General features: G+C 36.0%; 3 protein-coding genes across 3 annotated transcripts; 1 reads left to right on the top strand and 2 right to left on the bottom strand.

Annotated features, from left to right (window-relative positions):
- The first annotated feature begins 78 nt into the window (after positions 1-78).
- On the top strand, positions 79-24,984 carry LOC135681033 (membrane-associated tyrosine- and threonine-specific cdc2-inhibitory kinase). The gene is made up of 19 exons (XM_065195294.2): positions 79-1,478; positions 2,784-2,836; positions 3,436-3,480; positions 4,135-4,217; positions 14,546-14,632; positions 14,984-15,022; positions 15,419-15,494; positions 15,875-15,997; positions 16,345-16,439; positions 17,438-17,544; positions 18,511-18,571; positions 18,812-18,854; positions 19,175-19,216; positions 20,022-20,115; positions 20,500-20,586; positions 21,069-21,144; positions 21,503-21,598; positions 22,797-22,968; positions 23,587-24,984. Exons 1-19 carry the CDS (start codon positions 1,262-1,264, stop codon positions 23,617-23,619), a joined length of 1,629 nt encoding a protein of 542 aa, XP_065051366.2. The 5' UTR covers positions 79-1,261; the 3' UTR covers positions 23,620-24,984.
- On the bottom strand, positions 5,045-6,947 carry LOC148958106 (uncharacterized). The gene is made up of 2 exons (XM_089113784.1): positions 6,449-6,947; positions 5,045-5,472 (listed from the first exon to the last, which is right to left on the bottom strand). Exons 1-2 carry the CDS (start codon positions 6,924-6,926, stop codon positions 5,045-5,047), a joined length of 906 nt encoding a protein of 301 aa, XP_088969910.1. The 5' UTR covers positions 6,927-6,947.
- LOC135681031 (uncharacterized) lies at positions 7,190-10,166 on the bottom strand. Its single transcript, XM_065195291.2, has one exon. It carries the CDS (start codon positions 10,023-10,025, stop codon positions 7,227-7,229), a length of 2,799 nt encoding a protein of 932 aa, XP_065051363.2. The 5' UTR covers positions 10,026-10,166; the 3' UTR covers positions 7,190-7,226.
- Positions 24,985-27,417: the final 2,433 nt, after the last annotated feature.

The following is a 27,417-nucleotide window of genomic DNA, read 5'->3' on the forward strand; positions in this document are numbered from 1 at the left end:
TCAAAACGTAAGTAAAGCACACTATTGCCTTTTAATTTTATATAAAATTTTATATATAACCTTAAATTTTATATAAAAATCCTCATCAAAGGAAAAAAGAAGCATTTTCCTTGGAAAAGCTCCCTTGGATCTACACAATGTCATTTTTTAAAGCATTTGCACCTCTGCAATGTCATGACATGAAAATTATTTTACACAGTTTTTCCAGAAGCACTTTACCTCCAGAACCACTTAAGCAGCGTTAAAAGGTACACTTGGGGCTTAATAACGCTTGACGAAATTTTTTTCATAGATATTTGATTCAAAAGAACTCTTAGTTTAAGGAACTGATGTCCAAAAGTGCATTCGACTTGTTTTTCACGTCGCCGTTTAACCTTGTTTTATGTTTTTCCAGAAATGTTCGGATAGGTATCTCTCTTTGCACCCTTCATGTTGCGTTAATTTGTGTATAGAACAAATCGGTTCTAAGTCACTAATATTGCCATACAATATTGTGAATTTTTTTTCCCTCAGACTTTAAGAGAACCGTTTTTATTTTTTTATAAACTAACTGCGGTATACTCATTTTTTAGAAGAAACAAAGGTCGATGTTGAGTACTCCAGTCTCTTAATGTTCTGGAACTTTCAATTCTCATTGTTTCTTAAGAGTTTCTTAATTATGATGTCATGAATGATGTTATAAAATGTTCGTGACCTTTTTTATCACGTCAAGAAATTCGCTTCCGTTCTGACGCTCTGTATTTAGATATGGGAAGTATATTTATATCTTGTGTCTTAAGTTTTACGCCAACAGGGCAATCATAATCTTGGATTTTATAAAATTTTGTTGTCAGTTTTTTTACGATTTAATAGTTTCTTAATTTTTTTGCTTCCAGTACTGACGTTTCTTAATTTTTTCTAACTGTCCAATACTCGTTTCCTATAGCCAGTTTCTTATAAAAAAGAGTGTAGTTGATGAACTTGAAAATGAAAAATGAGGGTGAGTTTTTTTAGTCTGGGCTGTGGACTTTGGGGCTATTGAAAGGGGAACTGGGCTTGAATGATAACCTCGGCTTGAGATGCAACGGAAACTCGTTTTCAAATATTAGGAATTTGGCGCCAAGGAAAGGCAAGCAAGGGAATGTCGGTTGGACAACTGTTTGTTGCGAAATCCCATGAAATATTGCGAAATTAGTTGTCTGATGTCAAGGAACTCTCATGATAACAGCTGGATTCGTGTTTTAGTTTATGTGAATTCGTATGCAACAATTTTTGGTGAAAGATGGAGTCGAATCTTCCTAGGCCAACTTTCAAAACACCGCGTCCAATTCCTGTAATAGTTACGGACCAAGTGTTTTCACACAAGAAGAAAGGAATTGCTCATTATTCGCCTCCAAAGCCACCTGCAAAATCTGCACCACCAATTAGCAGAGTTTTTAAGCAAACAAGGAAAACTTTGAGTCGTCCACAAGCAGTCAGTTTTCGGGAACGAAATAGCAGTATCTTTTCGTAAATATTTTTTTCCTTAAGACTGTCACACATTCATTATCCAAGAAGTGTTGTTTGTGGGCGTTGTGTACAGGGCTTTTAGTCTGATTCTCAAATGTTTAACCGATAGTCATTACCCATTCCATTAAAGGAGAACGATGCAAATTAAAATGATTCCGACTGAAATGTGTACATAAACAACAACATTAATGTAAATTTGAAAAAGCTTAGCCATCCATGCGTACATCAAAATTCCCAGATAAGTTCCATTCTCAGTTAAGTGCCATAAGTATGGCATTTCTCGATGAGATCTTGCATATACACAATCGTCTCATATTTATGTTCTACATGCAAATATTATTTTACCTATCTAGCATACAAAAGTACGTTTTATAATGAAATGCAGCACTACACCAACCTTGTGAATGCATCTTTCATACTCTGCTTTAGTTCATGCTTTAGAATGGCAGGAAAAAGTGAATGCGCAATTAAAATTTCACATCATTTTCATCCCACTAGGTAGTTTTAATAATGCTAGAAATACTAGGGCCAGTATGCATCCCTGGCAAATTACCATAGAAAACTCTTAGAGTGTAACAAATGAGGGCCTGTCTGTAGATTGTGGCATTCACACACTCAAAATTGCACACTTGCATACATGATTAATTTTTTTGCTCTTGCATACTATATCATATCAAGAACTGTCTTGTTATGGAGACTGAAATAGGCCTTCTTACCACCTAAAACGAGACAAGAATACCTCAAATAAAATATGTTTGTAGTAAAAACACATATTTCTTAAAGTTCGCAGAGAGTTTGAGCTAAAAATGCTATTTTCCTGAATGGGGCTGACAAAGTTGGGGGAATTACAAAAAGTTCTAAATATAGAAATTTTTGTAAAGGTTTGTTTGGAGTTTTCAAAGGATCTGAGAATTTTGTTCGAATAAGTAAAAGCTCAAATTACACCAGTTCAGGATTGGACAGGGTCAACTGTATTGCTTCATTATTCATGTTTAAACACAATTTATTTAAAACTGCAGGTAATAGCACGTATTTAGAAAACCAAAGGTTAAGCAAACAAAATGATCCCTAATACAACACTCAGGCATTGAGACTTTCTTTAACAAAAAATATATTGTTGAACGGGAACTCAATGATTGCAACTCAAATTCCTGTGTTTGCAGGTCACATCCTATACTGTTCTTTCTATGTTGCTGCACATCAATTTATTAAAAAAGTTTTTCAGTTGGGCATTTGTATCATGATAATTTATGTTTCTTTAAAATGCTGTAACAATTGCCTTAACTTGCATCAAGGTATTGAGAGTCCACATTACAATGCAGAATTACATGTATCATATTTTGAGCAGGTATGGACTATGCACAAATGTTTTATGCAGAAAGAAACAACTGCAGCATTTTACGACCTTTGTCTTCATAACTTTTTGAATGCATGCTTATAACCTAGACTGGAATTTGTTTAAAATATGCATAGAAAAGTTTCCTTGCCTATTTGCTTTTTTCATTGTAATGTTTGCTTGTCCATGAGCCATTAATACCGGCATGAATAATATAGGCTTGGCCAATGCATGAGTCTGTGCCTAAATGCAGATGCAAAGGGGTATCAAATTTCTCTTGGCAATCTTTTTCATCTATTGTCATTGTTAATTGTAAGCTATTGTTAAGTAAAACTGAAACAATGCATGGCAGATCTCCAACCTTTATTAAGTATGGTTTAATGCCGTTTGAAATATACTAGAAGAACTATATTCTGTATTAGGAAAAGATTTCTTTGAGATGTATTAGGAAAAGATTTCAACCACCACACTAGATTTTCTCTTTACTTGTTCATTTTAGTTATATTTTTTCCATTGTTTGCCCTCTATGGTTATATTCCTTAGGTTTTGTGCACAAAATGGATTTTGCCTATTGATATACCATTCAAACTGTAAATATTGTTCCTTTTTAGTGTTTTAAAGTCCTGAGTAAACTTGGTACTGGTTCATTTGGAGAGGTGTGATATCAATTTTGAATTATTTTCCATAAATTTTAAGTATATATATAGATGGGGTTAATTTTTTTAGATTTTTCTTTGTAAACAAAAGACATCCTGAAACAAACATGTGCTGATGTTTTTCAGAGAAATGCCAATTATAGGAAAAAGATTTATAGGTGGTGGTTTACAGTCTTTCATTGCCTGAAGGGTACTCTACCACCTACACAAAACACACCTAATCAGAATGCTTTGTAACAGAAAGCAGGGTGCAGCCAAAGACTGTGTGAACCTATAGACCTTTTACTGGTTTTATACCAGGGGCGGTCACTTGGTTAAATATTGGGGGGCAAGCGTATTGTTTTAATAAGATTATGCCACATTTCCCATTGTTTTGGAATAAGAGACCATTGTCCTCTAAAGTATTGGGGGGGGGGCGGCCAACCCCCTTGCCTCCCCAGGTGTCCGCCACTGTTTTATACTGATGCATGGAAAGAGGCACAATTTGTGTTTTTGTGTTAACTCCATGCTCAAGAGTGATGTCCTAAAAATTGAAACCATTTGTCTTGCACCCACCATTGATGTGCTAGGAAGGATCAAAATTATGGAAGTTTCTCTTTTTTGATACATATTTCATTGTTTATCTATCACATGTCTTTTTTTCATTCCTATTAGGCCTTCAAGGTTCAAAGTATAGAAGATGAAAAGCTGTATGCTGTGAAGAAGAGTAGGGTTAGATTCAAAGGAGATTTTGACAGGTATGGTTTATTAAAGTTTTTTTCTAACCATGCAACCATTTCAAATTTATTTAAGTTATTTTTTAAAGTCCCGTCCATCAATAGTTAGAGTTATTCAATATTAGTCTGGAAATTTTATCTTTAAAATGGGTATTTTGACCAAGAAAGTACAAATGCTGGTCATCCAAGTATGGCATAAAATCAATTTGGCTTGCCTTGCCTCTCTGGATGTATTGTGTTGAGCCTAAGCCTTGTGGTGAAGAGATTTATTTTTTTCATTTACAACAATCTAAAAGGCTTTTTACTAAAAATTTTGACCTCAGTTACTCATTAAGAACAAGGTTGTTGATGATTCTTATCTGAAATTTAGAAACCGAAACAATTAATAACCCAACCCAAAAAAAGATTTTGTTATTTACCTCCTTGACTATATTCCTACAGACTTATGTTTTCCCCCCAAATTGCTGCCATTTCTTGATAGCTTTTAAGACAGGGCACACATATGGAGCTTGATAGGCCATCCTTTAGCATTTTCATCATCGGTGACTGACTCACATATTTGAGAGGAGGTTAACATTGAGAGTTTCTAATTTGATATTATACCAGAATTTAAAATATTAAAATTCAATTATGAAACACAAGCCTTTTGCAACTTGACTTTTATCCACTGAGCCAAAATACTAGATGAGACACAAAGGAATTCAAACATTATTAATGATGAATTGTCAGTACATATATCCATATATCAACTTAGGTATAAAATCTTTCAATCAAATTCCATGGTAAATAGTTTCTCTAAGTATTAAACATGTGTAAATTATATAACTGCAAAATATATAGTATGCTAGTCAAAAGTTTGGCCTCTTTACACTGCGTAATGGTGGAAGTGACTGTGGTTTTGGCCCCAGTCGAGGCAACAGCATGTTCCTTCCTAATGCTTTTGAAGTAGACAGAGATGGACAAAAAGAAGTGCCATTTTGTTTTGCTTTCATACCAGTTTCTGAGATTTTACCAGGATCTCTTTGACTTGAGGTACTCATTATTTTTGGTTCCTTTATTTCAATATTTCCTTGGTCCTGATTGCTCATTTCAATATCAGATATCAGGTCATCAATCTCCAAATCAAAGCCCAAATCTCTGGTCATCTGTTCTTTCTTCGTGACGTTTTTTGTCTTTTTCAGTGAAGATTTTGACTTGTTTTTCTTCTGTTTTGCCACAAAGCTACTTAGCATGTCATCCTCCTCGTCTTCAAACGCATTTTGTTCTGACATTTTTACTGCAATAAATAGTTAAATCATCAGCGTTACTTCTTCATAATTTTTATAATTTTTCCTCGAATGTGTTTAAAATTTTTTGAAAGAAATTTGCATCACATATCCATACATTAATGTGTTTTCATTTTATAAGATCGACAAACATTAGAAGTCAATCAAGAAACAATGAAATGTTTTCAAGAAAAATGAACCTACTTTTGACCTTTAGCTCAGGGTTGCCAGATTGGCCTTTTTCAGAGTTAGATGGCCTGGAAAATTTGATTTTCGCATACTACTTAAATTTGGCCTTTTTAAAAATTATGAGTTCATTCCTTTGTTTTACATAAACTTTAGCACCCTAAATAACAAACAAATGTTGAATTGAATGAGCAATACTACACAGTGTAAACTAAAATGTCAAATATTATCAACTAACCTAATAATTAGCATAGGAATTTGTTTGAAGCAGATAATTTCTCAGTTTCTTTCTTGAGTTTGGAAATTATCTAAAAGGCTCATGGCAATATATACTTCACTTCGCTCAGTTTTGGGGGGAATTTTCAATCTTGCCTTTTTATGCCCATTTTGACCTGAGTTTGTCATCAGTCTGGCCTTCCTTTGTTATTCCCATTTGGCAACCCTGCTATAGCTATAAATAGTTTGTCACCTGTCATGCTTTTGATAGTCTTAACGAATTGAAACGATTCAGAAGGATATGCTACACCTAATCATAGCTTTGTCGAGTAAGACAAGGGGCGTCATGGTAATCAAATTTTGGTGTTGGCCAAAGACCCTAGTTTTCCAACAATTTTTCGCATAAGTGTGCGAGAAGCAGTACATTGTTGGCTCAGGCCATGGTTTTAGAATCGTTTCATCAGGATTTTAATCAATTCCTTAAAATCCCCGACTGCCATCTCCGAGCCACAGTGTCACTGATAAAGATTTTCTCAATTCTAATCTAATTTAAATTAATTGCATCAGTTTGGTTTCATTTCTCACCTGTTTTTCCTTCCATTTTTGTTCCGATTTCTTTTTTGATGAATTGTTTGCTGTTCGGTTGAACTTCATCATTACTGTCTTCAGAGGCATTTTTATTTTCTCCAACTTCCATAATCTCATCGGCCATTGAGTTTCTCTTGTCGTTTTCACGTTTATCTCTAGGTCTTGAAGCATCTTCAGTTGCTGTTTTAGGTGTCTTGTCAAAGGTAGAATTCCAAAAGTCATCATCATCAAAATTGGCATCATCCATTTGCCAGTCTTTTTCTGTTTGTTTCATTTTCTCGTTCGCATCTTCTTTTTCTGACCTTGGAGTCAATTCAGTTTCGCTTTCCCCTGAACACTCGCTCTCTTCTTCAAAGTCCGACTCGTATTCGTACGAAGAATCCTCTTTGTTTCCTAAACCTTCCTCAGAGCTGAAATATAGATATGGTGGCAATTTGTTGTAATGATAAATTTCACTACGTATTTCATACTTCATTTTCTGCTGAAGGATTGCGCCACACTTTGTTTTTCAACTGTCGCAAATAAGATTTTTTACGTTCTTGCTGGAAAATCTGTATCCTCGGATACTAGCTTACATCAAAAGTAGGGAAGACTGACATACCTACGACAGAATTTCAAAATGACAATTTTAATATTATATGTTTGTATAAATCTATTTCTTTATTTAACCTGGCAGTTCTATAAGTTTAAATTCTTAAAAAATGTTTAATAAATATTCTAACACTGTGACTGACTGAGAAATTCTATAGGGGGATTAAAGTGTCACGAAGTTAACTTACCTTTTATTCTGTATTGCTTCTGGTTTTTTCTCTTCGTCCAGTTTTGCCTGAAGTTGCTCACATTTCAAAAGCAACTCACTATTCTTGGCTCTCAGCTCTTGGATATCCTCGCGAGCTTTTCCCAAATCTTTCGCAGTATTTTTAAGATAATGATTGTTAACCTTTTGCTTCTCCAACTCCTTTTCATAAATCTCTTTTTCCTGTTTGCACCCATCATACTCGAATTCAAGCTTTTCAACCTTCTCCTCAAGCTCGTTAACTACACTTTCAAATTTTCTTGTCTCGGCGATTAATTTCCCATTTTCCTGGTCGAGCTCTTCAATATATCGATCTTTCGCTTTTATCTCGGCACTTTTTTCACCAATCGTTTTGGATAACAATTCCCCACTGTCAACCTTTTTCGCCATAAGAACAAGCTCGGTGTTCTTCACTTCCAGGTCCGATTTAGCTGCTTCAATCTCTTGCTTCAGAGCTCGATTCTGCGCTTTCAACTCTTTCTCGTTTCCTGTTGATCTCTTAGCAAGTACTTGAATATTAGCCTCTGTATCTGCTAAGGTTGAAGCAAGATCATCAAACTTTCTTTGCCAGTCTTCATTCTCTTTATGCAATGCACCCATTGCAGAAGTGGTCTCTGCTTGCTCCTTCTCTTTGCTCTCAAGCTTACTGCTGAGGCATTTCATTTCATCCTCAAGACTCGTCTGCAGTAGGTTTTTAGCGTCAAGTGTCTTTTTCATTTCATGATTTTGCATCACGACCTGCTTCTCTCTCTTCAGCACCTCTTCGTTTGTTTTTGAAAGCTCTTGCAGTTTACCCATTAGTTCCTTCTCTTTCTCATAAGCATCCCTTTCTTGGCTCATTTTCTGCTTCTCAATGTTCACTATTTGTTCTTTCATCATCTTGTTCTCTATCTCTAGCGATTCCTTTGTTTTTGTGAGCTCTGCAATTTTTAGTTCAGACTGTCCTTTATCTTCTGCAGGACTATTTTGATTCAGAATCTTCTGCTCAGCATTTTCAATGCTTTCCTTGAGCTGTTCCTCAACTTTCAAAAGCTTTGCCTCAAGTCTGCCACACAAATTTTCACGCTCTTTGATTTCATTGAACAAATGATCTTGTTTTGCCTCAGCCTGCTTTATTTCTTCCTCCTTTGACTTTAACTCTGCTTTTAAATCAACACAACTGCTTTCTAACCCTTTCTTTATTCCTTCCAGGTTTGCTATGGTTGAATTTGCTGTTTCTAATTCTCTATTGGCATCTGTAAGATTTTGAATCTTTTTCTCAAGGTTGGCTTCAATAATATCTATTTGGTTGGCAATCTGGGCCTTTAGCGCGATGTTGGCATCTGCAAGGCTCTTTTCTTGCTCCTTTGCTTGTTGGAGCTGCACGTTAATCATGCGTGTTTCTGTTTGGAACTTTTCTTCCTTTGCAAAATCTGCATTTATTTGTTCAATCTTGCTCATTAGCTCAGAAACCTGGCTCTTTGCAGTAATCTTTTCTTCATCTAATGCCTGAATTTCCTTCTTGAAATTCTTCAATTGAGATGTTGCTTCCTGCTGCTTCACATCAAGATTTTCCTCTAAACGTGCAATCTGCTCTTTAAGAATATTCACCTCTTTTTGTGACGTTGCAAGGCTATTTTTGACAGCTTTGTTCTCCTCAAACAAAATATCCTTATTCTGTGCCTCTACGTCCTTCAACGCCTGTTGCAGCGCTGTGATTTTCATCTCTTTTTCCTCTAGGGTGGCCTCTAATTGAATACAGTTTTTATCAAAATCAACGTTGGCTTCAAGAACTTTGTCAAGCTTCTCGTTCAGATCTGCTTTCTCTTCCTCAAAAGTGGACAAAAAAGCCTCATTTTCGTCTTCAAGTAACGTCATCACCTCTTTAAGCCGTTTTTGTTCCTCCAGCAGTTGTTTTTGCGCCTGGTGAAGATTTCTACGTAGCTCTTCGTTTTGTGTCGCCAGGTCTTCATCACTTTGGCTTCTTGTGAGTTTAACCTGTGCCAATTGAAGCTGCTGCAGGGCTTCCTTGAGCTTCATATTTTCATCTTTGAACTGTGTATTTTTGGAAGTAAGTGATGTTTCAAGCTCTACCACTTTGTTCTGCAGTTGCTCGATCTCTTTGCGTTTTTCGTAAAGCTGTCCTTCTGTCTCAGATTTGTTGTCATCTTTGCTTTTGGTGGCATGTTGTTTTGCTAATTGCCGTTCCTTGTCATTTATCTGACTTTTCAGCTCTTCATTTGTGGCCTCTAAGCTCTTCAACTTGGTCTTTTTCGCCTTGAGTTCAAGTTTTAAATTCTGTTTCTCTTGCAGCAGTCTATCAATATCATCTTGTCTATACAAAACTGCGCCTTCTAGTTCAGATCGCGTCTTCTCCAGCTCAGCAGCAGTCTGCTCAAACCTGATCTTAAACTCCTCGCAATCTTGTTGATATCTTTCGATTTCACAAGCAAAGTGAGCTGTTTCCTCGCTAAGTCTCTCTTCCATTAACTGATGCAGTAAGGCGATCTGTTGTTCAGCCTCTCTGGCGTCTCCTCTGTCCATCATAGAATTGTAATCGGCGACAAGAGATCTGTTTTCATCTTGAAGTTGTTCAAGATCATGACGATATCGTGTCAGCTTCTTCTTGATGTCCGAGTTTTCCGCCATCAGCTCATCAATCTCCGCCTCACATTCTTCTTTACTCTGTTTTTCTTCCAGCCTCAAACGTTTTTCAACGATCAGTTCCTTTTCTATCTGCTTATTCTTTCTCTTTATCTGGATGACTTCGTCACAGTCGATCTCCCGTTGTTTAATCATCTATGTATCAGGTGGACAAATGTTAAACACAGTGGTTTCAAATAACGTTCAGATTAATATGGTTAAGAACTGCGTGTGCCAAAAATCTAGCGCAGGTGACATCAAGACGCAGACACTGTATATTTCAAAAGATAACATTTGTGGCTTTAAAAAAAGCAACATTTTTACAACATACTAAAAGCTTTTTCGTTTGACACTCCTCGCAGTATAAATTGTCAGAATAAGGGTCTGAAAGCACAAGATGGAAAATTTATACCCATCGGACAAATTCTGTCATCGTACAACATCTTTTAGTTAACCCAGGTTGTGCAAAAATCTATAATGACGACATGTTTTAGATAATTGACAGATCTCGGTCGTCTTTACATCTAGCAGTTTTGAATACGATGAACATACAAACGAAAAAGTCGCCATTGTGTAGACAGAAGGAGTTCGTTTTCTCTGTTGGACTCCAGTGGTAATTTCCTATAAACACAACTGTACCTGTCATGTGCTGGCGTTTTTCTGATTGGCCTATTTCGATACAAAATTGGGTCTTTTCATCTTGTATATTCTCCATCTTGTGCTTTCTGGATCTTGTTCTTTCTGGATCATGTTCTGACGCTTTATACTCTGAGGAGTGTCAGCCGAATAAGCTTTCAATATGCTGTAAAATGTTCGCTTTTTTCAAAACCTTTTTTTTTTCAAAATTTTGTACCACCAAAATATTTATGACATATATGCTCGGTCAATACCAAAGGCTACAGTCGTTTTTTTCAACTTAATCCCCAAAAAATGTTGTGTTATTTAGTAACATTTATTGGCATTTTCGATGCTGTCTGCAATCCTTCGTACATACATACAGGACATCCAGCACTTACCAGTTTTTCACTGTCAAGTTCCTCTTTCAGCTTGACGATCTGCATCTTTTGCGAATTCAGTCGACTTTCTAATATTTGCTGCATTTGCCTACGTTGGTCTCTTTCATGTTGAATGGCACCTGAGGTTTAAAGTGACATTAAATAACTTGCGCTAGCTTTACAGCGAAGTGACACGTACAGTTACGTAGAAATATCCACCTCTATTGATTAAATTATTGCAGGGCCGTAGCGAGAGACAAATAATTGGAATGAATAGATCAAAAATAGGAGCTGGTGGCAAGGCGTTTGTCAAAACTCGTGATTTAGACTCAAATATGCTCATGCTTTGTTAAACTCAACATAGAAACAGGCTAATTGATTAATGGGGCCTTTTTCCATGACATTTGTTTGTAATAAATACCCGCCATGTGTTTTCCTAATTCGGTTGTGGGAAATCCTTTTTTTGCAAGTAATGAGCGAATAAAGAAGGAGATGACTTCCATCATGAATATCCTCGGTTTGTGATAGCTCAAAGTTTTTTAAAGCTTGTCTGCTTAAAAGTCGACCGTTCACTGCTAACTATAGTTAACAAAGGCTAAACTATGTTGAGTAGGACAGGAGAGTTCTAGATATAATTCCCAGTTTCGCGAGTTTTTCTAAAGTTAAGACTTGATATTTTATTTTGCTTACCGACAGCTTGATTCAGCTCGTTAGTGGCATTCCTAAGCTGCCTTTTTGCCGCTTCAAGCTCTTGCTGTACTTGTGCCTCTTTAACTTGAGATTCACCCAACGTCGTTTGGAGTCGATCGATATCTGCTTGCAACTTCTTCACAGTTGCATTTCTTGCATCAACTTCATCCATTGCTTGTTTAATCCTGTTTAAAAAATGGCTAACTTTGTGACCTTCAAGTTACACGCACAGTTTGTTGAGAAATCGCTCGTACGAACCGCTAGTTAACTCAAGAATTAACTAGAAAAATTATAGAAAAGTTATGAAAATTAAATATAAACAAAGTTATGAAAATTAGATTAAGAAAGTTTGGAAATTAAGATTATGTATTGATAGATATTTTAGCTAGAGAGAAGCTTCAAATGTTGCAATATAAAGTTGGTTACCTCACGTTAAGTGATTTGATTTCATAATCAGGAAGATCTGCTCCGTTCTCGAGCCATTGATCGACCTTGGCCAAGTTGTAGCATTCAGGACCCTCGGATGATGTTCTTTGGTTTTGAAAGCGCAATCTTCGCTTAATGTATTCAAGTTGTTTGTAACTTGCAATGGGGGCCTTCAGTGGCGTGGCATTGTTGCTTGAATACTCTAGATGAACAAGCGAAGTATAAACTTTAAGCTTTTGTTGTGTCTGAGTATTAAAATTTTATTAGGCCAGTGCCTTTGTTTAGCTAGTATGTATTGCACGGATTAAAAATACGTTGAAGGAATTTAGAGCCTAGATGTAAAAGACTTCAAGTAGCTGCTTATTTTAAGAGATACGAAGATGTTGTATATTTTTTTAGTTATCAATTTGTTTTAAGGTAATTTGAAATTCATTGATCATTGATCGGAAAAAAGAAGGCACTTGTTTTGCGATCGTTCGAACATTCGAGAGTAACTCAAGCCCTCTCTGTGTAAAGGATTCCAACCTGTTGTCTTTTACCAAAATGTGGAAAAAAGGAATAACATTTTCTAGATTTATAAGGAGTACTTTCTGAGTTTGAATTTATTTATCTGAATATTAGTGGCATTAATTAATAGAATAAAAGCTATTTTACTTTCATCTGTTATTCAGTTTTCAAACGTAATAGATGGCAGAAATATTACCCACCTCTGTCATTTGTAGATACATAATGCTTGTCTTGCGACTGAAAACTTGCATCTGTGTTGACAATTTTGCCCAGCGAGTACCGTGGTGCGTGCACCGTCTCCTCGTGGACCTTCCGCGCGGCGTGACCGTTGAAAAACCGGTTCTCGCCGTTCTTCATGCATATCCAACAGCGGACGCTACCGTCCGCACTGAAACTCGACATTGCGTCGCGCTTTGTGCTTCAATGATAACACGAAAACACAAAGGTAAGTGCAAATTCAAAAGTGAAGTTGCACCGATACTCACAGTTGTAAAAACCGAAGTAAGACTAATTTTATCCCAGCGCGCGCTTTTATACTAGACGATCAGTGCGGCGTTGATTGTTACGTCAAATCGATCATGCTTTTTATTGGACGCAAAACGACTATGGGAATCTAAACGATGGCGTCACAATTGAATAGATTAGCGAGCCCTGAATTGTGTTTTCGAGGAATCCTTCCGTGAAAGACTAATGTTAACCGAACTTTACTTTCAGTTAACTTTCCAGAATTTTATTCTTTAGTTAATTCTATACAGCAAAAACTGGATTGTGAGGTAGAAACCTAGCCGCAAGTGATAAATATGTGACTGCGGAGGAAAAAGGCGAGAGTGAAGGAAAAATATTTTCTTTGCTCCTTCCTCCTTCGCAGATCGCGTTCTCCTTCGCAGTGCACCAAAATTGACTTGAGAACGTCCACCCCGTCCACAAAAACAGCTATTTAGGGGGTATTATCAAGTAGGGAAATATCTTTAAGTAGGAGATGTTTTATTAAGCAGGGGGTATTGATAAATAGAGAATGCAACGTTAGGAAGCGAGATCTTATTAAGTAAGGGGTTATTATTAAGTAAGGTATCATTAAATGCTTTTGGCACAGGTTGGGTCCCTCTCATTAGTCTCGGTGACCTTTTATTAACTACGGATTTTTAATTTTATACAAAACTTTAAACCATAATAGTAATAAGTTTATATACTTTCATTTTATTTCATATGATGTTAAATATTGTTCTTGCCTCACAAATATACATAAATATCATCTGCGATTTCTATGTCGTTGTATGTAACTGGGCGCCTGATATATAGAGTTAATCTACACGCTTCATATAAGAATATTGTTTATAAGAATTTTCAGGCTCAGAATCATCAAATTTTTAAGAATATCATAAGAATATCGCTCTGCCTCAACTCGCAGTTTTCTTTTTTATTTTGAAAAATTTCAACTCAAGAACTTTAAGAATATATTCAGGCTCAAAACAAAAATTTCTTATAAATATCGAAGCTTGATAAAATATTTAGTATCTTTATAAGAAAATGTAAAGTATAATCAAAGTATAATTGGCTTGGTAATCGAACAAGCTGTAGTTGTTTGATAGTTCTCTTGATTTTTCACTGCTGCATATTGGTCAAAACAATAAGTAATTTCAGACAATGCGGTTAATAGCAATGGGCAGCAGTTTCAAAATTCTTGAAGGTGAAATTGTTAAGCCACGCCCTTTTTAGCTTTTAGAAAACGCCCTTTTTCTTATTTGGGACGTCCATATAACCGATAAGGATCGCCCATGTCACCGATAGGGAACGCCAATGGCTGATAACCAAATCACGAATAACATTGCCAAATGTTATGCTTTCTCTAACATTTTCTTGTCGGAACAAGACGAATTGCACAATCTGACGATTGAACAAACAGTATATGCCTGGAGCACGACTTGCTTGCATAACCGCTTTATCTCTTAGGAATACATATAGGCCTTTAACAGCAAGCTCTCCTCTACTAATGATAATCTAGTACTACCATTTTCATCGCTATTTGTTTTGATATTGTCGTTATGTGTTCCATTATAGGAAACAAAAACTGGAGGAAGTGCACAAACACGAACAAATCCACGACTCCCGAAACTGTGTCAAATTCTACAGAGCCTGGGAAGAGAGGTAGATACTGATTTATCTGTTTTAATCGCAGTTTCTTTTCAGCTTTGTTTTATAGTTGCTCAGGTTCTTTCACAAACATTAGCTTGTATTAGTTGAAAGATAAACTTTTTACTGGCTTCTTATATGCAGAGCAAACTTGCTAATTTAATTAATTAATTAGTTATTTATCTATTCATTATTTATTATTTATTCATTTATTTATTTATTCATTTATTTATTTATTCATTTATTTATTTATCCATTTATTTATTTATTCATTTATTTATTTATTTATTTATTTATTCATTTGTTTATTTATTTATTTATTTATTCAAGTTTTAGATTGTAGCAAGTATTTTTTTCTTTTTACAGGCAATTTCTATTCATTCAGACAGAATTATGTGAAATGAGGTTTGTAACGGCTCCAAACACGTTTTTTCTACTTTAGTTTTCATCTTTTTTTTCCATCAGTATTGATGGCGTATGTTCATTGTACTATTGTTTTATCTTCTTTCTCAGATCTACTTAATCAATTTAGTAATAAGATCTTTTGACGTCACCAAGATACCTCCATAAGTACTTTTTTCATTATTTTTCCTCAACCAATACAAACGAGTCCCCTTCCTTCCTCCACCCCAACTTCCCTCCCCCTCCGTCCTTCTTTGCTTGCCAGCTTCATACTTTCAATATGCTCTCAGCTCAATTTTGCTTGCCATAACTTTTTTTTCGAATTACCATGTAGGTAAATCCTTGGTTATCTTTCATAAATTTTATCAAGGCTAATATATCCTAATCTTTTTTTTCTAGCTTGAAAGATTATGCAGAAAAGGTTGAATCCATCGATGAGAATGAAATCTGGAATATTCTGGTTGATTTAACTATGGTAAGTTGTCTTAGTTTTGACTTATTAGCTATGGCTTATCTTGTTGCATTTTTGTTCTCGTTGCTCAGAGAAAAATAGATTCTCTTTCCACTTCCTCTGTTTCAGAGTTGATTACTAAAACCTTTACCGCATTTAAAGTTTATGCTGCATTTAAATATTTGGCTCCTGCCCATGAACCCTTACCAAGCATTACCTTATCAACATTTCAATTTGAAAATACATAGAACCAAAAATGCATTGAAGCTCTCTCTCACCTTCGGCATCCATGCCCTTTTGCCCTCTGTATACCAAGTTTCATAGCAAAGAAAAATTTCACGCCTTGAATATTTATATATGAATGATTTATTGTTCAGATTTAATGTTTTGGTCTTTTTTATTAGGGTTTGAAACATTTACACGATCACAACTTTGTTCACATGGACATCAAACCAGCTAATCTGTTTCTTGGTCGCGATGGATATTACAAAATTGGTGACTTTGGGTTAGCTCTAGATGTTTCAAAAGTAAGTCAATCTTTAATCATTCTTGAACTGGTTCTTATGCTGTCTAAAATGCTGTCATGTTTGTCACTTTTGTTTGGCGACTTTCCTTGTGTGTCATTTGCTACTGGGATGTGAACTATTTGCCAAGCCAGCATTATCAAAACGAGGCATCCATATACCTTGCTCTGATGACAACTAGGCATTTACCTTCCCATATAAAGAAGCTTAATAATAGAACCTTTTTTATAGGGAATATAACTAATTTTCAATTGAAACTGACCCATTCTTTAATGATCTGGATCCTAACCATTCGGATATCAGCCTTTTATTTTTGTAAAAACCAGTAATCTGATGTACTTTTTCTTCAGCCAAAGGATGTTCTAGAGGCCCAGGAAGGGGACCCAAAATACATGGCACCAGAGCTGATGCAGGGAGCTTTCACAAAGGCAGCAGACATATTCAGGTATGACGTGGACATGTGATTAGTTAATGCCGTCCACTTCCCTCTTGGGTTTTTACACCATAATATTTTACCCGCCGGAAATATCAACATGCTATTGATTTTTTTATACAAGGTGGGTGGAAACTGCAAAAGCAAAAGGAATTGTCGATCTAAAAAGACTGGCCTACTCCTTTTCACAAAAGTTCCTTAGGGTACTCTTTGGTACAGAATATTTTTCTTGCTACTTGGTCAGAGTGATATGTATCTGTTGTACACCGCCTTAGAGTAAGGTGATTAGAATCAGAAACAGTTTTTTTATATATATTTATTCGGTATAAAAACTCACACAACTAATTACCTAAAACAGTACGTACGAACTACTAAACTACATTACAAGGATGGAGCCCAGGAGGAGCAATATAACATGACTGCCCCCCCCCCCCCTGAGATATGACATGTATCTAAATATAACTAATAATACAACTTTAATACTACATATACAAATACTAGATTATATTAATACATGCATAGTAAAATACAGCATATACCTATACGGTAAATACTCAAGCCCGTTATAACGTTATAATGTTCGAGGTTTATACCTAATATGTAACTGAGAAGATTGGTATGGAATCAAGATGGATAGCCATTAACACTATAATAAACTAAGTGTCAAATGCGAAAAGTAATGTGATGAGAAACAGTTTATTCATGGATTGGACCAGTGACAGATTGAAAGTACACAGGAATCCAACTGCCCCCCAGGCTCACTTTATTTAGCATTCATTTCATTTTATCCAGATATATCAATCACACCCTACTGGCCCCTGTTGTCTCAGTTACAGCACCCAGAGGTATATAGGGCCTTAGCGAGATCTATTGTAAACATTCCACAGCCTTACTTACAGTAGACTTGTATGACCGTGGACATGGGATGCACAAATAACATACCGATTGGTATGGCTAGGAATTTTATATGCTCTTTTATATTTATTACCTTGTAAGTTTTTTTATTTTAGCCTCGGTATTACGATGCTAGAGTTGGCCTGCGATATGGACTTACCGAAGGGAGGGGAGCTTTGGCAAGATTTGAGAGAAGAAAGGTTGCCTTTCGAGTTTACTGGAGGTAATGTTATTTCTGAATGGACACATGAATGAGCAGCAACGTTGAAAGAGACTTTCCAAAAAATGATTTACGTTAATTGGAAAGATTTTGTCGATAATTCAGTTATCGACATTAGTCTACTGAAAGTTAGAATAACATATTATTTTAATATATGAGTATAAAGAAGTAAAGACAATGAATTAGTATAGCAAAAAGAGGTGGACTAGCTTAAGGAAACTCTAAATACACATTAGAAATAAAGGACTGGTACAAGAGACAAAGATTATAAATGAAAATCTGTTATTTGAATGATTGCTGCTTCAAATAGTATAGCTTCCTTAAGCTCACTTTGGTAGGGTTGGATGGGGGGTTAAATCGAAGGAATATAATGCTATTATAAGAACATCGAGGCCTTTCCAAAAATTATCATAAAATAGTAACAAGAGTTCGAAAATGTTTTATTTTTGTTTTTACTAAAGGGGACTCGGCCCCAAAAAGCCCCCATGCTCTTCACCCTTGGTTGTATTTTAGTGGAGAATTTATAGGGAAACTGAGTCTGGGGTATTCGGGTAATGTTAAGTATTGGGAATAGAGGGGCTCTACGCGCACGACCGGGATCGTTACGCCACCGTGACTGAAGAGCTGTTTTTTAAAATTGACTGTGTCGTTAGTTATCGTCAATTTCAATCAATAATTTTTTATGAAAGCTTTTTCAGATTATCAGTAAATAATGTTTAAAAAGCGTATGCTTATAGACAGAAATGCTGTAAGCAAATCTGGTTATGAAATACTGGAATGTCCCTTTGAAACAGCTTGATGAAAAGCCCTCGAAGCAGTGTCACACTGCCAGTTAATTGCCTAAAGTCTCAACTCAAACACGCAGTTCACTTCAGCCCAGTTGTACTCTGCTTAGTGCCACGATTATAACAGGAATCGACTTTGCACATATTTTAATAATTTCCTGGTCTTATTTTGAATAAATTTCAGGTTTGTCAAGACCCCTCCTAAATCTGATCAAAAGAATGATGTCTAAAGACCCAAGGAAAAGGTAGAAAATGCTTTGTATCTTTGTTACCAAAGCTTGCAAAAGTCTGTCACGAGAATTCAATGTATTTAACTGCTACATCTTATTGGTACATCTAAAAGAGGCCTAAAAGAAGGATCGTTTATTTGCCTGAAATAAACTGAAGCATTAAAGAGGGCAGGCTATTTAGAAGAATATAATCCAAAAATTATCTTTGTCTGATTTGACCGTTCATTGCTTATCTCTAGCTCTTTCTCGCCGTAGGCCAACCGTAGAAGCTATTCTGGCAGATACTAATGTAAAAAAGGTAAGAAGTTGTGTGTAAGTCATACAAATGTTATTTACAATACCAAGTGCAACTTTCTATAGACAGGGCGAGTAAATGACATGGTGGGAAATTCCTGCCTTCAAAATTACGTTGCTGTTTGGTTATGATTTAAATGCTTACACGATTGTTTTCCTGATTGTCTTATCATCAGCCAGTTACCTAGGACTTTCTATTTCTCATTGCGATATTTTAAACTGTATTTTCTTCATTTATTTTATCGACGTACTATCAACATATAGGTGTTAAAATGACGTCATCATCACTTTTGGTCTTAAATCGATTTGTCATTTTTCTTCAAGATCATCAAAAGGAGAGATCGATATTGGATCGTTTCGAAAATGGTAAGTACTGTGAAAGGCAAACGACATATTCTAAAGCCAGCTGTCAGTCAACTATTGGCCAATCATTTAGTGTCTAAGTGATTTCATGCTTATGGATTGGCTAATTTCAATTGTCACGTGACTTACGCCACTTTTATATCTGTTGGTTGCCTTTAAGGACAGGCATTATTTTGAGAAGAAAATTCATTTTCAACTTGCACTGTCGATATTCTCGTAAGAATCTGTAAATCAGTGGCGGATTCAAGGGGGGGGGGCAACTAGGGGCAGTTGCCCCTCCCTCAACTAGTTGAAGCAAGTCTGGCGCCCCTTTTTTGGAAATTGTGCACCCCTTTTGAAGAATGAGAATCAGATGAAAAAAGTTCTTGGATAGATCGATTAATTTGCCTCAAGGATTACCTCAAAGTTATGTTGTTTATTCTGAAAAGATATCTGAAATTGTTGTATGCAGCGTACTCTCGTAACCAATTTTCTCTCGTACTCTCGTTACCAACTGCCCCCCCTTCAAATTTGCAATGGATTCGCCCCTGTTTTCAATCTGTCAATATTTTACTTTAATGTTATTGGCATATATTGTAAAAGGCAGAAATATGCTAACCAGCTACGTATCATAGTGAATTCTATATTATCGTAATCGCACATGATTACATCAATAGCAAAGTTGTGGAAGAAATCTGACTCTATCAATTGTAAAAAGATGTTTGGTTAAGTTAGTGTTAGCACTCTTGGCATCTTGTTTCCCGAAAATTCTTTAGCAAATATTACAGCTACTACCTTTCCCCACCTTAATCGTTTCTTTATTCAACAGCAAATGTTTGGTTCGCTGCTCCTGTCGTATTTTCTTCAGTTTATGCATCTCCTTCTGATGCTGATCATGCTGCCGAAAACTCTTTTTGTTGAAGGTAATACCGTTTTCTTACTGCTAGAGATTTGCCATTTGTCATGATGACGAAATTGCATTTGTCACTCTCTTGGTTGAAGAAAAGCTAAGATAAATAATTTTTGGACCAAAATTAAGGTTTCCTTTGAATAGACAATTAAATTATTTTTATCTCTTTGTGTATTTATCAAATAGAACATCGTTTCAGAGTTGAGATTCTTTTCCCATCGATGGAAAGCAAAGTAGGCCCCTTTATGTAAATAATCAATAAGTAGAAACCCCCGTCTTATCATTGTCGTTTTGTTTTCATTCGTGGCTTTGCAGCAACAAAGTCTTTTTCCATTACTGTTTCTTTTAAAGTGTTTACAAAATATCTGTACCTGCTATTGTCTTGTGCTTTTTGTAGCGCCTGGGACACCCCAAAGTCGTTTGCCACCTTCGGATTTGGATTCGACTTTCCCGCACAGCTCTGACTCCAGTTTATCTTTTGATGGTAACACATTCATAATATTCTTTCATTCTATATTTTCCAAGTCCTTGTGTAAGTTTTTGTGTCTAACTCCACTTAAGATAATGATGGACGGAAAGAAGAAAACTTACTATACTATAAGTTTATATAATATTATATAATATTTTATTATATTATATTATATATTATTTTATATTATATTATATTATATTATATTATATTATATTATATTATATTATATTATATTATATTATATTATATTATATTATATTATATTATATTATATTATATTGTATTGTATTGTATTGTATTGTATTGTATTGTATTGTATTGTATTGTATTGTATTATTTCATATTATATTGTTTCATATTATATTGTTTCATATTATATTATTTCATATTATTTGACTGATTTTGAAGAACGCATTTCGTTTTTTGTAATTCTTTGTAGCCTTAGTCCATCATAGCAGAATGCTTTCTCAAGTTAATTATTTGTTACTGTTTAGGCCATGAATCCATCTTCAACAACAGTTCCGATGACAACATTCTGCTTATTCCTTCTCCAAGGAGAAGATTCTGCAGGTTTGCAAATGTGACCGATAATATGCTTGATAGATGTGTTTCAATCTCTCTTATTTTTAAATATTCGAGGATTTATGAAGAATCTTATTTTCAAGAAACCAATTTTAGCAACACAATGCCAAGAAACTTACACTTGATGTTATAAATGTTCTCACAAATGCTGAATAAATCTTTAAATGAAAATTGTATGGTATTTGTCACTCACTGCTCATTTGTTCGTTGGTGCTCATATTTATTACAAATTGTTTCTTGAAAATTTTTTGCTAATGACATAATGCTCCTATCTAACCGAACTATGGTGTCACTGTTACATTTTTAGTTTGATGCAAGTGGTAGTAAATTTCATTTCTTTTCACAGTGATTGCACGGGAATAAGAACCAACTTGCACGACAGCCTGAACACCCCAGATCAAAAACTTGGTTTTATCATGGAATCAAGCCCTGATATGGGAAGGTGAATTTTTAACTATCCTACTATCAACGAATTCCTCTTTATGAGAGACAGCCTTTTTTGAGCAACCCCATTTTATAATAAGCTTTCTCTGTTCAAAATATGACTGTGTTACTTTGATAATATATCAGTGAAAATGTTGGTGACACAAATTGCTGTCCTTTATAGTCTGAGGAGACAATTTCCATGGCACAAATCTAAGTTTAGATTGTATTGAGCTTAAACAACTGTGTCAACTTAGCCTCGGTACCCTTTGCTTGTCTAGTCGACATTAGAGCTAACTTTTCTCCACTTTCCCATATTTTGTTGCTTTAGGTTTAGTACACAGCTAGATACCATCATTTCTTATTGCAAGAACCCGGTTGCATACACAGTTTTAGGTCTCAAGCAATAAGGAAATTTCCCTCCAATCCCATCTTCCAGTAACGTAAACAATCTAACAAGCTACCTCGTAGTATAGCTCTACGCTCAAAGGGGGTTTTTGCCCCTTTTGCAGAAATTGTCTGCATAATGTTACTTCTGCTTGGTCTTATCGTTCAGCGAAAAGCTTCAAATAAAAGCTTTAAACTTGAGCTTTGTCTTGAATAGATCACAAAGAGCTATCACACCCTCTAAATATATTTTCCTTCCTGGGTGTTTTATATTTCTCATTTCTTCACAAATATCCATTTTCCTTACTCTAACTGTGACCATAAGGATCTATAATTTAGTATTTGTTTCCTCCTGCATTTGGCTTCCATATTGTCTGGAAAGGAGGAATTTTCTTTGCTTTGACTGTTAAAGCAAGTCAAATATTGAAGCCAGGATAACAAAATATTTTTCCAACTAGACCTTGTTGCCGGAATTTTGTTTTCTTTCAGCCAAATAGCTTCATTATGACTGAAAATTGCTTCAATATTTCTTTTGTTTTTAATAATTGTTGCTGCTGTGCTTAACATGGCGTCTAATCACTGTTTACACAACTGAAATTGTACCATCTTTCGTTTTATAAGACTTTTAATTTGCAAAAAAGGAAGAATTTCTTGCTCGCTACAATGTAGAAGGCTGTTTGCTGTATGAAACTCTACAGCCGTTTAGGAATAGACATAAAATGTATGACGACTTCTAGATATTAGGCTAAAATAATCTATTTTGTTTATTTTGTAAGGAGTGCCCTTTGGATTAAAAGCCTTGATGTCATATAAAACTGATATATTTGCAGCTCCCCCCGGCTTGACACCAGTCTGACTAGCAGTCCACGGCTGAGCCCGCTGTTCGATCCAATGAGAAGCCTTCAGATGGGGGGCACCCCAATGTCGGAGAAACTGCCGAGAACGAGGCTGTTTTCTGAGGATGATATTGGAGAAGACTTCGACCCAAAGAGTTTGATTGCGGTAAATTCTATTTTTTGCATTGTAACCGTTTTTGACTACATTTTTAGCTTCAATTAAGATCAGTTCATTTACGATTTAACTGCCTCAAAAATCAAAATAGCCCCACTTTGAATAAATGCCGCTCCAAAATAAAAGCTGCAGAAGTTCTGGTTAATGTTGACCAAAGCATTTTCGATCCCCGCGCCCCCCATCCATCAAGCATATTATCACATATTCCCCCCTCCCATCAAGCATATTTTCACATATACCCCCTCCCATCAAGCATATTTTCACATATACCCCCCTCCCATCAAGCATATTTTCACATATACCCCCCTTCCATCAAGCATATTTTCACATATACCCCCTCCCATCAAGCATATTTTCACATATACCCCCCTTCCATCAAGCATATTTTCACATATACCCCCTCCCATCAAGCATATTTTCACATATTCCCCCCTCCCATCAAGCATATTTTCACATATACCCCCCTCCCATCAAACATATTTTCACATATACCCCCCTCCCATCAAGCATATTTTCACATATTCCCCCCTCCCATCAAGCATATTTTCACATATACCAGACATTGAGACATGTGCAACGTTTAATATGCAATAAACTTTTCCATTTTAGAAATTCAACGATGCTGCAAGCGATGCCCTATGAAATTCTACGCTGGGCCATGTTGTTATTATAATGATCGATGGCAACTCCAATGATTAGTGACGTCACGTACGGTCTGTTCAAGTCAGATCTAGAATGGGTGACCAAGCTTTGAGTTCTATAGCAGATGCAATAGACTATGCCCTCCGAATTGGTTTGATACACAAGGAACATGGTGAAGACGAGAGATAACCCCTTAATGCCAGCCTTATTATTGCCCATCTGGGAGTAGCTTGCGTGAATAAACAACCAGATCTTTTGAACATAAAAAAGAAAGCTTTTCATAAAGTGCTCTGACGTCAGTAAATAATTGCCTCTCCCGTCTACTTTTCTGGAATTTTTAAGAACGCCGCTTTCTATTTCACCCCCCTGCTTTCAGCGCCTCAGTTTATAAATCCCCCCGGTTTATTAAATTTCGGACTTGGCCATGACCTCCCGTTTATTTTGTAGAGTACCCCAGTTTTTTTCTGTCATCATCATAGGAAATTGTTCTTATAGTTTATTCCGTTGACAGGATCCTATTTTTTATACACTCCTAATTAGAAAATAGTTCAAAATGCTTACGGAAATTTACACTAATGACTGCCAAGATTAATTGGAACATCCAGCAATTTGTGTTTTTGTTTATATTTTTCATTTTGTTTTCTATTACTATTTCCGCCACCTTCCCCCTAGTTTTTGTTGATAGTCTAGACAAATATCGAACACTCACTGCCGGTGAACTCTCTGTCGAACGATGATTCTCAAGAAAAACTTGTAATCTTCTACATCATTTTATAATAAACCAGCGTTGTTCCCATGGCGAGGGGGTAGCAGAGTTTCCCTTGAAAACTTTGTGTTCCAAGATTTTTGGCAGAGATTGCAGTTTACACGAGATTTTTCCAAAGCCAAGAATATTGGCGGAAAGCTAGACGACTGCCAGGAAGGTCAATTCCACCCTGTTTTCATTGTTTTTTTACAAAATGCTTTTTAAAGCTCTTTGACCACAGGATGAATAAACTCTTTTTCTTCCATCTGGATTTTCCATACACCCATGCTCTCTGAATTGCGTTTAGTTTTGTGTTCACAAGAACCTTTCCTTCAACGGTACAAAACGTTTGAGGTGCATATCTTTTAGCTGCGATAAATTATTGTCAACGGAGACTATAGGTAATGTAGAATCGGAGACAATTGTAAAATCCACATTGTGGCTTTTTTGAAGTCACTCTGTCGCGTTTTTATTCTAGTGGAATATTGTTGTTTCTAGCTAAAATACGGCTGTTAATCTGTATGGTACTTTGATTAATGTTCATATTCAATTTTTTTATTTATTTTACATTGTAAATAATCAAAAAAATATCATTTTGATTCAAACGAACTCTTTTTCCATTGAAGAAATTTCTTCGAGTTTACTAATCTTTTGGATTAAAATTTCCAGAATGAAATAATTGATACGTTATTTCACAATGATTATCGGCAGTAACGTCCTAATGGCCAGATGTAGCCCGCGTGTGGTAAGTTGCCCAGGTCTGATCTAGGTAACAAAAAGTGGCCCGCGGGCCGTAAGTTGGCCGTGCATTATCTAAGCAGTGACAAGTGGCCTGCGGGCCGTTAGTTGCCCAGGTCTGACCAAGGCAGTGATAAGTGGCCCGCGGGCCGTAAGTTACCGATAAGTTAGTGTAAAAACTGTATGAGCATACTGTCGACTGCATTGTGTAAAAGGAGCCTAGGTAGATAAAAAGGGCCAGTGTAAGGTTTTCAGACAGTGGACGTATCAATTCTTCGTGCTCTCTTTGTACAACAATGATCCTTTCTCGCTCCTTTGTTGTTTTCAAAACATCAAACTTCTTGTGTACGCATTTTGAGCTGTGTCATTGTGTCTGGATCATCGCTCGGAATTGAAATTCTTGGATCATGAATATTGTCTCTCAAAAGTGGGTGATGGATTCAATCGTTTCTGGCACAAAGGCCCTAATGCTTCGGTTTTATCAGAGGTCTTCCTCTCTGAAAAAAACATTGCCATCAGAGTTTATATTCACCATTCTAGTCCTCACTCCGTTAATGCTGTTGCTCCGCATGGTTTTGCCATACTTCTTGCTGTTTTATCCTCTTCATCAATGATATATTTCTTCAATGATGTTTTTCTTCAATGGAGTATTTCTTCAAAGATATGCTTCTTCTATTTCTTCAAGTATTAATTATTTTGTTGAGCACATTTACCTAAGCTCATTTGCCATTGATTTGCGACACGATTGAATCTTCTGTAGATCGTGTAGAAAATTAAAAATCTCTGTTTTGATTGTTAATTGTGTGGCCTACACCTACAGAAATATATCTTCTGCCAATCTTGTATTTCTGTTGCTGTTCTCTGCTGTTGGCAAAAGATGGCTGTTTTAAGGACAAACATTCGCAAAAATTCAGTCAGTTTTTTCATATTTATCACTTTCTTTTAACTAGGTTCCTCTCAGTAGTGGTGTAGTGCTATCAAAGTAACAAGGGTGGCTCTTGCAATATATTGCGAAAAACAATAGCAAAAGTAGAAATTTGCCAATGTTCGGCATCAACTAGGGGGGCTCAGCCCTCCTGAGTCCCCTAGCACTACACCCCAGCTCTGATCTCTTCCCTAAAGCATTTTAGAGTAGCTGGATTGTAGGGGTGATTTTTCACTCTACACGATGTCAAGCTTATGATTTAGCTAGAATTGAGAGCATTAGCAATATCGTGTTAAGTTTGACGACATTTTTGTACTCCTTGTACCGTATCAGTTCTATCTTAATTGGTTTATTTACCTGTTTGTCATGCACACGTTTATTCACAAAATGCCTAACTGACTAGTACTACCGTATGAAAGGCTCTTACAAGCAAATGTAATTAGCTACTAAATAAATAGCTTGCATTTTGAGATAAATAAAAAATTTAATCACTGCACAAATGTGGCTTTCACTACTGCAGAAATTACACTCCCTGGCGTGGCCCTGACTGACTTACCTCCTGTTTCCATAAATGATATTTCTACTCCTCTTTTCTCTCCTATTTCTACAGCCAGTATATGTTTGGTTGGATGAATTCTTTACTTGCAATTGCAATGTTAACGAAACTAACCCTTTATAATCTGGCAAAAAGTGTCCCATCTTTGCAGAAAAGGGGCCCATTTTAGGAATATAATGCTTTACGATGTCCGATTACGAATGACAAACATACTGGATTACGTCAAAACTGAGGTTGAATATAACGTCATAGCATGTGGTTGTAAAGAGGATTGGGTCAAAATTAAAAAAAAGTATAACTTGTGTAGGTTATGTGAGGTTATAAGAGATTTGAAATTTTTAATATGATGGAATTTTCTGGAATTTTAATTTTTCATATACCCAGGCTCAGTTAATATGCATGGCATTAATGATAGAGTTCACTTAAATGTTTGCCAGTGGCGAGGGTCAGAGCTAGCAACAAAGTTAGGAGTTGTGATTCAGTAGTTAACTTTAAAACCAAATAAACTCGCCGTTAACTATTTCTTTTACTCAAGCCTCAACCTCAAGCATAAAGATAATGCAATGCGAATGATACTTCAACGGGGGTTTCTGCATCATCCCAAAGATTTGTCTACCGAATAATCTCGTTTTTTGCTTGCGATTAACTGTTAAGCTATAATATAATGATTAAGATATGAAATTTTTGTACATATAGAAAATAAAAGCTATATAGAAAATGAATTTGATGAAAGCATCTGCAAGCTGGTTTGTTACCATACAATATCCAGTGGCGGATTTAAGGGGAGGCAACTAGGGGCAGTTGCCCCTCCCTCACCGAGTTTAAGCCTAGCGC

This window comes from Rhopilema esculentum, chromosome 18 (assembly GCF_057945365.1).
Source record: "Rhopilema esculentum isolate cy_ngs chromosome 18, ASM5794536v1, whole genome shotgun sequence".
Taxonomy (NCBI): domain Eukaryota; kingdom Metazoa; phylum Cnidaria; class Scyphozoa; order Rhizostomeae; family Rhizostomatidae; genus Rhopilema; species Rhopilema esculentum.